The sequence below is a fragment of the Zingiber officinale genome, chromosome 5B (genome assembly GCF_018446385.1).
Source record: "Zingiber officinale cultivar Zhangliang chromosome 5B, Zo_v1.1, whole genome shotgun sequence".
In the NCBI taxonomy this organism is placed as follows: domain Eukaryota; kingdom Viridiplantae; phylum Streptophyta; class Magnoliopsida; order Zingiberales; family Zingiberaceae; genus Zingiber; species Zingiber officinale.
Genome location: NC_055995.1, coordinates 56,729,079 through 56,740,183, shown reverse-complemented (window position 1 = coordinate 56,740,183; position 11,105 = coordinate 56,729,079). Strand labels below are relative to the sequence as shown.

General features: G+C 37.2%; 1 protein-coding gene across 2 annotated transcripts; it reads right to left on the bottom strand.

Annotated features, from left to right (window-relative positions):
* Positions 1-7,065: 7,065 nt before the first annotated feature.
* LOC121984418 (putative pentatricopeptide repeat-containing protein At3g01580) lies at positions 7,066-10,895 on the bottom strand. Of its 2 annotated transcripts, none has more exons than XM_042537340.1 (3): positions 8,550-10,895; positions 7,706-8,048; positions 7,066-7,481 (listed from the first exon to the last, which is right to left on the bottom strand). In XM_042537340.1, exon 1 carries the CDS (start codon positions 10,801-10,803, stop codon positions 8,686-8,688), a length of 2,118 nt encoding a protein of 705 aa, XP_042393274.1. In that variant the 5' UTR covers positions 10,804-10,895; the 3' UTR covers positions 7,066-7,481; positions 7,706-8,048; positions 8,550-8,685. The 2 variants fall into 2 exon arrangements, with proteins under 2 accessions (XP_042393274.1, XP_042393275.1); XM_042537341.1 differs by having other exon boundaries at positions 8,672-10,894.
* Positions 10,896-11,105: the final 210 nt, after the last annotated feature.

Here is an 11,105-nt window from a genome sequence, read left to right as displayed (position 1 = left end):
AGGAAGGCACTCAGAGCCAACGCGCAAGCTTGTTTGCATCACTTACAAACCAGTAATGGAGACCACGGGATTTACTTAAAAAATCCCTCTCCCACTTAGTTATTTATAAACGAGGAATTTTAACTATGCTAGCCTACTTGTCATGTATACTAACATGCACACACAGCACAATATAAAAGCAATAAATAGAAAATCTAATTTTCAACTATTATGGCTTTTATCTCTAGTTGTCCTCCGTGTGTTGTCATCCCAAGCTGCTGCCATATTTGGCCACCGCCACCGGGGTCGCATCCATCTTGCTCCTAGTTCCATTGCGCCTCTGGTCCTTAGAAGGTTCCACGCTTTGCAAGATTCGATCCGCGACATAAATAGAATTTTACATTTTGATCCTATATTCCATAAAAGGAATGTACATGTATCTAGATCAAAAACAAAATCCTAATAAAACTAAATACAGCTCCTGCTGTATTTTAATACAATCATGCACACACAGATAAATGCCCTTGACATGTCCAAGGGTCCAATCACACACATAATAACTATAAGCCATAATAGTTGGATCCTGCATCCACAAAGTTAGCACATCCTACTATTATCCTGCCTAAATTATGTATGACATGTGCATAATTAAACTAATACTAAATACACAGAGGCAAAACCCTAGCTCTGATACCAATTGTTGGTTGCTACTCGGAAAATCTATAGGTTCCACTGTACAAAAATTTTGTACAAAGGTCTGAACCTTTTCCTAGCTACCATGTGTTCTTTTAAATTAAATTTTGGATCGCCTGCGGAACTTTACACGTTTGATCCAAAACTTAATCTATTTGTTCTTTTAGGTTTTGACTTGGATCTCCTGCGGAACTTAACACGTTTGACCCAAGTCTCCTTAAGTTATTAATTCCATTAAATATTAATTTCCATAAAAGGTTCCCAGTACTGACGTGGCGAGGCACATGGCCTTCTTGGATATGGGAGCAACCACCACCGACTAGACAAAACCTTTAATAGAAAGCTAATATTTAATTTCCTAAAACAACTTTAGGTTAACCAAAGAGAACAATCAAATCACAAGGAAAAGAAAGAAACAAAAGAACACAACTTCGAAAAACCATATTCGAAACACTAGAACGTAAGCCTCTTGTATTTAGTATTATTTCCAAAAATAACTAGTATGATGCGGAAAGAAAAATTACTAGTTATACCTTTTAGAAAAACCTCTTGATCTTCTACCGTATTCCTCTTCTTATCCCGGACGTCGTGTGGGCGACGATCTTCCGAGACGAGAACCACCACGCACCTTCTTCTTCTCCAAGCAAGGTTCGGCCACAAGAAGAACCACCTCCAAGGAAGAAGAACTTGATCACCACCAATACTCCAAGGGATCTTCAAGATGAGGCTTCCTCCTCTTCTTCTTCTCCTTCCTAGGTCCGGCCACCAACAAGAGCTCCAAGAGATGTATGGTTCGGCCACCAAAAGAGAAGAAGGGAGAAAGGCTAGGGCCGGCCACAAGAAGAAGAAAAGAGGGAGAGAAAAATAGAATAGATTCGTTAGCTTTGAAGCCTCCTCTACCCCCTCTTTTATAATCCTTGGTCTTGGCAAATAAGGAAAATTTAATAAAAACTTCCTTAATTCTTTTGCCATGAAAAGGAAAAATTTATTTAATCAAAAATAATTTTCCTTCTCCAATTTATTTGGCCGGCCACACCATAGAATTTCCAAGCAAATAAAATTTTAAACATAAATTAAAACTTCCTTATTTGCTTCCAGAAATTTATAAAAATTTCTCAATAATTTTTATCCCTTCATGATTGGTTTATAAAAAGGAAATTTAATAAATTAAAATCTTTCTTTTAAACATGTGGAAAGAAAGTTATCTCTAAAAATTAAAATCTCTTTTAATCTACAAATAAGGAAAGATATCAAATCTTTTCTTAATCTCTTGTAGAAACTTATAAAAGAGAATATTTAATTTTTAAACTTTCTTTTAAATCATGAACATGTTTAAAAAGGAAAGTTTTCTTAAAATTTAAAATCCTCCTTTAATCAACAAATAAGGAAAGATTTCAAATTTTTAAACTCTCTTTTAAACATATAGATGATTTACAAATAAGGAAAGTTTTTACCAAAAATTAAAACCATCCTTTTAAACTACAAATAAGGAAAGAGATTAATCTCTTCTCTTAATCTTTTGTAGAAAGCTATAAAAGGAAATTTTTAATTTTTAAACTCTCTTTTAAAAACATGATATCCACATAAGAAATAATTTTAATAAAATCCTTTTAATATTCTAGTGGCCGGCCACCTAAGCTTGGGACCCAAGCTTTGGCCGACCACCAACTTGGCTCATCCACTTGGTCTTGGCCGGCCCTAGCTTGGGTTCCAAGCTAGCTTGGCCGGCCCCATTGGATGGGTAAGAAGGTGGGTATGTGGTGGGTATAAATCTCTATATACTAGAGGCTACGATAGGGACCGAGAGGAGGAATTGGTTTTGGTCTCCCGATAAAATTAAGCATCCCGTGTTCGCCCCGAACACACAACTTAATTTTATCAATAATAATTCATTCCACTAGAGAACTATTATTGAACTACCGCACCAATCCCAAATTACATTTTGGGCTCCTTCTTATCATGAGTGTGTTAGTCTCCCTGTGTTTAAGATAACAAATGTCCACTAATTAAGTAAGTTACTGACAACTCACTTAATTAATATCTAGCTCCAAGAGTAGTACCACTCAACTTCATCGTCATGTCGGACTAAGTCCACCTGCAGGGTTTAACATGACAATCCTTATGAGCTCCTCTTGGGGACATTCTCAACCTAGATTACTAGGACACAGTTTCCTTCTATAATCAACAACACACACTATAAGTGATATCATTTCCCAACTTATCGGGCTTATTGATTCATCGAACTAAATCTCACCCATTGATAAATTAAAGAAATAAATATCAAATATATGTGCTTGTTATTATATTAGGATTAAGAGTACACACTTCCATAATAACCGAGGTCTTTGTTTCTTTATAAAATCAGTATAAAAGAAACGACCTCAAATGGTCCTACTCAATACACTCTAAGTGTACTAGTGTAATTATACAGTCAAGATAAACTGATACCTAATTACACTACGACCTTCTAATGGTCTGTTCCTTTCCATTTTGGTCGTGAGCTACTGTTTATAATTTATAAGGTACTGATAACATGATCTTCTGTATGTGACACCACACACCATGTTATCTACAATATAAATTAATTGAACAACTACTTTTATCATAAATGTAGTTATTTGACCAATGTGATTCTTATTTCTAGATAAATATTTATACCAAAAGCTAGGCTTTTAGTATACACTCTAACAATCTCGTGCTCGCGCCGAACACACAACTCAAGTTCATCGATAATAACTCATTCCACTAGAGAGTTATTACCGCACTACCGCACCAATCCAAAATTACATTATGAGCTCCTTCTTATTATGAGTGTGTTAGTCTCCCTATGTTTAAGATTACGAATGTCCACTAATTAAGTAAGTTACTGACAGCTCACTTAGTTAATATCTAGCTCCAAGAATAGTACCACTCAACTTCATTGTCATGTCGGACTAAGTCCACCTGCAGGGTTTAACATGGCAATCCTTATGAGCTCCTCTTGGGGACATTATCAACCTAGATAACTAGGACACAGATTCCTTCTATAATCAACAACACACACTATAAGTAATATCATTTCCCAACTTATCGGACATATTGATTTATCGAGCTAAACCTCACCCTTTGATAAATCAAAGAAATAAATATTAAATATATGTACTTGTTATTATATTAGGATTAAGAGCACACACTTCCATAATAACCAAGGTTTAGTTCTTTTACTAAGTCAGTACAAAAAGAACTTACCTAAATGGTCATACTCAATACACTTAAAGTGTATCAGTGTAATTTATTAGTCAAGATAAACTAATACTTAATTACACTACAACTATTCTGATAGTTTGTTCCTTTCTATCTTAGTCGTGAGCAACTGTTTATAATTTATAGAGAACCGACAACATGATCTTCTGAGTGTGACACCACACTCCATGTTATCTACTATATAAATTAATTGAACAATTACATTTAATAAATAAATGAAGTTCTTTTATTTCAAAATTAAATGTTTACAAAAGTTAGACTTTTAGTATACACTCCAACACTTTGGATACCTTTGAAGGCGCCTTTGAACTAAAACAGTAGTTACATTTTCAAAGTTACAAAGTAGCAAAAAACAAAATATGAAAAAAAAAAACATGAGCTTAAGTCTGCTTAGTAACATTATGAGCATTAAAAATTTTAGAAGTCCTATGAGAGTGAGCTTCACGTGCCACAATGTCTACCACAAAATTGCCTTCTCTAAATATATGAGAAATGTAGCAAAGATGAGTATCAAGAAGCATGCAAATCTATACTTGAATAAATTCATGAACCACAAATCTTAAGCCAAGATTGGGCTAAAGCAATGAGTTTGTATAGCCTAAACACATATTGAGTAAATCTAAATGGCATTGTTATGAATTGGCATTGTTTTTGTAACTAGCCGGTTAAAATGGAACTTGTCCAATCTGGTAAAAATCTGGATTGGACCAGTTCTGCATTAATGAAAATCGGACCAATTCAAACCAGTAGTTACATGCCTAGTAAATAAAATTAAAATTGAATGGCAAAAAAATGGACTCCAAGGCTAATGTTTCTTCTCTAACTCCCTCTTATGGCTCATCAGCCTCTTTCTTTGAAGTCTCCATATCTGGAAACAATAAATGACTTATTTTCTTTGATGCTTATAAAAAACGTTCATATTTTCTATAGAGTTCAAAAATATTGAGGCTTCATAGGGTCTCCAGATATGGAGTGTTATTATTTCAAGAAACCCTAAAAGGAAAATAAGAACGAAAGAATTCTGAAACAGGGGGTTTACATAAGATGAGAAGCGCAGTATAAATCTGAAACCATGACACAAATCTCCTTGCTAGAAAAAGGAAAATAAGAACAAAGAATTATTTAGATGTAGAGAAATCTACCACCGCTGAAGGAGAGAACAGAGACGAGCGCAAGAAATCTGTTGCCGCTGAAGGAGAGAACAAGAGCGCGAGAAATCTGTCGCTGCTGGAGGGGAGAACAGAGACGAGCACAAGAAATCTGTTGTCGCTGAAGGAGAGAACAAGAGCGGCAGGAACCTGTTGTTGCTGAAGGGGAGAACAAGCACGAGAAATCTTCGCTGCTGAAGGAGAGAAAAAAGGAGTGCGCGAAGAGAAAAAGAATCGGCGCTATTGCTAAAGAAGAGAAAAGAGGATGGCGTGAGAGATTTGGGGATTTTAGGGATTTGGCGCTTTGTTATATTAATATATTTGTAATCTTTAAGGAATAACAACGTGATTTGAGCACGGTAAATATTACATTTTATTATAAATAAAAAAATTAATTGTAACACCTATACCGATTGAACTACTGGGAAGCTGGAGATGTACATCAGGAGCCACTGTATATACAGTTGATTCTCATCTTGAACCACAACACTATGCTAGGAGAAGACAACAGATCTTACTATGACTACAAAATCATTCTTGATGATACATCATTGTGGACATTATGAATGAAAATGATCCTTTGAAGAAATAGGACCAAGAAGACCATGGAGAAGATGACAAGACAACATGAGGTGGAAAAGCTATGACTGAATAGAAAATGGGAGGGATGAGAGAAAAGACGTTGGAAGGAGGAAAAAAATAGTGAAGGGGAGGGGAGGGGAAGGGAAAGATGAGGAAGAGGAGCAAAGCAAGGAAGGGGATAAAAAGGAATGATAGGTTGGTAGGGAAGTCCAGGGAGAAACAATTTCAATTTTTTAAAGCAACAAGGAATCAATAAAGAGAGGTTGAAGGCATAGAGTAGGCAGTTGAGCCAAAATCAAAGTTAGTTGAGCTTACTTTCGTTCTCAGGTTTAGGAGGTGGTCAATCTATACTAGCATTGATTTTTATTTTGGAGACACATCTAGCATGTGTATGAGTTTAATTTCTCTAGCGTCTCAATCATTGAATTAGGAACTTCATATTCTTACTTTTTGGCGTTTTAGATGGTGGACAATTTTGTCTTGCAATGATAATTCCCCTTCACTTTTCTTGATCTGCTCGGCCTAAGATATCAAGTTGAGATGGTTGGGGTTTTCTTACCCTACTCCTAAGATATCAAATTGGACAGTTGAGTTTTGCTTACCCTACTCTGGGTTCTTTCTTTTAGAAGATTAGTTCATTGTAGTGAGTATTTCAAGGTTTTATGGTTGATTCACGGCATCTCCTCCAATCTGTCTACTTTTGTTGGTCGCGGAGGTGGAGTTTGGATGACAAATTCTCGAAAGGTTTGGCTTACCTTATGCGGATGAGTAGGGGATGTGTTGATGATAGGGCACATTTGGTGTGGCACTCCTTGTTTGTTCCTAAAGTTAAGATTTTTACTTGGCTTCACTTTAGAGGTAAAGTCAGTACCAAATAGGAACTAAATACCAAAAACATTTAAAGAAAGGGGATCTTCTAGCTCAAATACTCTTGTGCCCTTTGTGGAAATGGTGCTGAACAATCAAGACATCATTTGTTCTGGTTTTTCTAGGCAGTCGTAGGATGATGAAATATTGTGTGATCTCAGCTGAAACCTAGGAGTCGCATTTGCTCTCGTAGGCAGGAAGATTTGAGTCTTCAATACCCTAATCCACGCACAACTCTACTCGATTTGGTTGGCTAGATGTGGACACAATCTTTGGCAACCTAGGGTTGATGCTTTATTTTTGCAATCGATCAAAGTGCCCAACTCAGGTTGATTTTGGTACATGGAGGAAGCTCATAGACTCTTAAGGGCTACAGTTATGACAAGAATCGCTCTGCTTTTGGGGTGTTTAATCACTATTCCATGTCTCTGGGCACCTCAACTCATGTAATTAATGATTGCAAATACAGCATTAGGATACTTAAAATCTTACATAAACACAATTAGGGAATTTTTCTTTCATAAAAAAAAAATAAAATCATTGCAGAACTATATTTAGCCACATCCAAAGCAATATATTTTTCAGAACAAGAAGTCAGTTTTATAATTACAGAAACAAAGTTTTATTTAGCAGCAAAATGAAGTCATACTTTCACCATGAATTTAACAGCGAAGGATGTATAGCTTTTCTCTATGTTTTAGTTCCAAGTTGTCTGAATCACAAGGGCACTCAACTGAAATGGTGAATGCTATCACTATGAGGATGAACCAAAACTAATGACAAGCTTGGTGGAGAAATCACCAAACTGTGAGAATTTTGATTGTTAAGGTGAAAAACAAAAAACTATTGGAGACCATGTTTTTTCGGTCGAATTGAAGACCAAGTTTCAGGATTCATAATGCTTCCCTCCCCTGACTGTTGTATTTGGTTAATAACAAAATGGTGCAAGTCTTTTCCTTTTTCCTGCTTCTGCAAAACAATATTGCAGTTTCACATTAGTGTTGTGCTGAATGAAACGCATGGCCCCCTACAAAAACAGTAGTCTATGGTTCCTGAGGATACATTACTAGATGCATAAAATAAGGATGTATTAACTATATAAAATGAAGCAGTATAAAAAATTGAACCGTAAAAGAAAACTCAAACTCGCCGACAAGGAAAATATTATAAATCAAAGCAAAGCATTTACTAACCTGAATTAAAAGGTTATCAACCATTCTGCCAACACTCTGAGAGTCCCAACTAACAGCTCCAGAATTAAATCATTTGTTTTGAGTTTCTCTTAGTTAATTCGAATAATGGTAAGAGTCCAGAATGGGGCCTTGCTTTTCACAGATTGATCGAGAAATTTTGATTAGCCCTGAATTGTGGGATCAAAACTCGCATGGGGGCTTTTCTTACATATATACTTAAAAAATGATAGTTCTGAATTGTTGAAGAAATTAATCTCCAGATGTACTTCTTGGACCATTTCCTGCTAGCCCTTGTGCCTTCTCAATGAAATTTCACTCTAAGGATGAAGTAGATCCTTTCAGGCTGCAGGAAAATACAGTGATAAAATTAATAATAAATATAAGCCCTGAACTAAAATTGTGAAGGAGGATGATGGCGATATGTTCATGAAAGGCATGCATCAGTTTAAGGAACCATTAGCAAATATCAAAACCCCTATGGACATGGCAATGTGGATAACTCCAGCACAGGAAGGTTTTGTTAATTTTGACAAGAAGCCGTAAAGCTCAATGGCAATCTTTTGGAAAAGCCTTGAAAAGAATACAACATTGACTAAAGATGAGAAGTTATCCACATAATACTATAGCAAAACAAGTGATTTGTTGCAACATTTAAAGGAAAACAAGAATAAAATTCTCTAATCACCATAAAAAATCTATTTAAATTTTGATCATTTCAATGTTATATAAGTTGGAATATAGAGAAAACTTTTTTACATAAATTAATTTAAATTATCAAGGGTGCATAAATTCAGCTACAGTATGGAAGTAGCTTTGATTAGGTAAAATAAAATGTAAATCATACCATATGTATTGACAAACTAGTCTATTCAAATTGTTCTTTCTTTTAAATTCAGTGCATATATTTCTGCAAAGTGGATTGAGCTTAATCTTCTATCACTCTTTGAAAAACTTATCATAATCAACCTCCAGCGAGATTTTCACATCCCATAAGACATGTGAGCTTGTATACCAGAAAACTGGCCTTCCTCTCTCATCTTAACTGTCAATTCCCTCAATAACCCACATATTTTTTCCCGTCCTTGCTGGAACTTCTCACCAGCTAAGAAAGTGTGGACCTCATTATTCACCTCAACAGAACTATATCCAGGTATCTTCCTTATTCCTCTCTCTTCCATTGCTTGCTTAACCCCAATCATCTGGTCCCACTTCTCATCAAAAGCATATATATTTGAGAGAAGGTTATAGTGTGCAGCATGCTCGGTTTCCATGTTTAGTAGATTTCTTGCCACCAATTCACCCATATGAATGTTGTGATGTTTCATACAAGCAGCAAGCAGCGCACACCAAATGTCAGGGCTGACAGGGCTTGGCATGTGTTCAATGAGTAACAAGGCCTCTTGCAATTTCCCAGCACGTCCAAGGAGATCAACCATGATACTGTAATGCTCTAAACAAGGTTTGACCCCATAAACATGGTTCATGCTGTCAAAAATCCTTCTCCCTTCTTCAAGCAAACCAGAATGACTGCATGCAGACAATATTGTGACAAATGTAACTGCATTAGGTGCAATTGTTGTTTGGATCATGTGTTCAAAAGTTGCAATTGCCCGAACTCCAAGACCATGCATTCCATATGCAGCTATCATAGAACTCCACAATACTACATCCTTCTCATCCGTGGTTTGGAACACTTTGGCAGCATTATCCAAGCAGCCACACTTGGAATACAGATCAATGACTGCAGAACTAACAAAAACCTTATTGTCAAAACCACTCTTAATTAAGAAACCATGGAGACAGAGAGCTTGACCAAGATTTCCTAATTGTGAACTTGCTGTGAGAACCTTCACCATTGTAACAGCATCAGGATTAGGTCCATCTGATAATAACTCCTGGAACATTTTCAGTGATTCATTGGCCATACCATTTTGAGTCATACCACTAATGACAGCAGCCCATGTAACTACATCCTTCTCAGGCATTTTATGGAATATATCTATTGCATCAGGAGAACATGAACACTTCATGTACAAGTCAATAAGAGCAGTTGAAACAGCCAACTCTGAATCATGTCCTCTATGGGTTGCAAATTCATGCACCTTTCTACCTTCATTGAGATCAAGAGTCAATGCACATGCTTGAAGCACACTAACCAAAGTAACAGAATTAGGTTCTACTCCATTCTCAATCATCCTTTTATACATCTTCAAAGCTGCAGGACCATCCCCATTCTGAGCATAACAAGTAATCATGGAGCTCCAAGTAATAACATCTCTAGCATGCATTTTGTCAAACAACTTTCTTGCTGCATTAATCTCACCCAATTTCGCATACAAGTTCAGGACAGAATTTGCAAGAGGCAAATCATACTCAAAGCCCATTCGAACCAAAAATCCATGGCAGGATTTTCCAGAAAGAAGGTTGCCTAACTGTCCAAGTGCAGATACCACACTGATGAGTGTGACGGGACCAGGAACTATATGCTTCCCGGCCACGTTCCGGGAAAAGAATGACAAGGCCTCTTCTGCATTTCCATTCTTCGTGTACCCAGTGATCACTGAAGTCTGAAGCACCAAGTCTGGCTCAGTGAATTCCTCCAGCACCATGACGGCATCGCCCATTTTCCGGCACCTAGAGTACAACTCCACCAGAGACGAACCCACAAACATGTCCGAGAAAGCTTCTCCCATCTTGATGGAGAGGCAGTGAACAATTTGTCCAGAGCGCAATTCCGAGAGTGCTGCGCACGCTTTCAGTGCGACAGTGAAAGTGAATTGATCCGGGCAGCCATGCAGTGACCAAGCATTGATCATGCGGCGGAAAAGCCTAAGAGTTTCGAGCCATTGACCTGCATGAGAGTGAGCTCGAAGAATGGCATTATAGAGGAAAGTATTCGGGTGGGGAATTTCGTCAAACAACTGGCGGGCATGCAGAGTGTGGCGCAGTCTGGCGTATGCAGATGTCAGACGGGTGGCGAAGAAGCAATCGGCGGCAGCAAGTAGACCAGAACGGAGGAGCAGGGAGTGGAGGGAGGCCAAGGACTTGGCATCAGTGGAGGATGCGACGAGCTTGGACAGGCATTCGCTACTTCTCATGTATTCTTCAATGGCTGCAGCAGCCGGAAATGTCAATTACTTTGGAAAAAAAACATCAAATAGCAGGACGCACTTTTTAAAAGAGGCACCTCAGTTTTATTGTATTCCTTATTTATTTATTTCCGTTTCTGATAAAGTTTTATAAATATAAAATCTGAATCCAATCAATAAAAACTAGCAATTTACCAAAAGTCCATATTGACCCAAAGAGAAACTATGCTTTATTACTTAGCAAAGAGCATACTCACTCATGTGCTATTCCCTCCCACCTACCTTCGCTTTCCGTTTCTCATTTTCTAAAG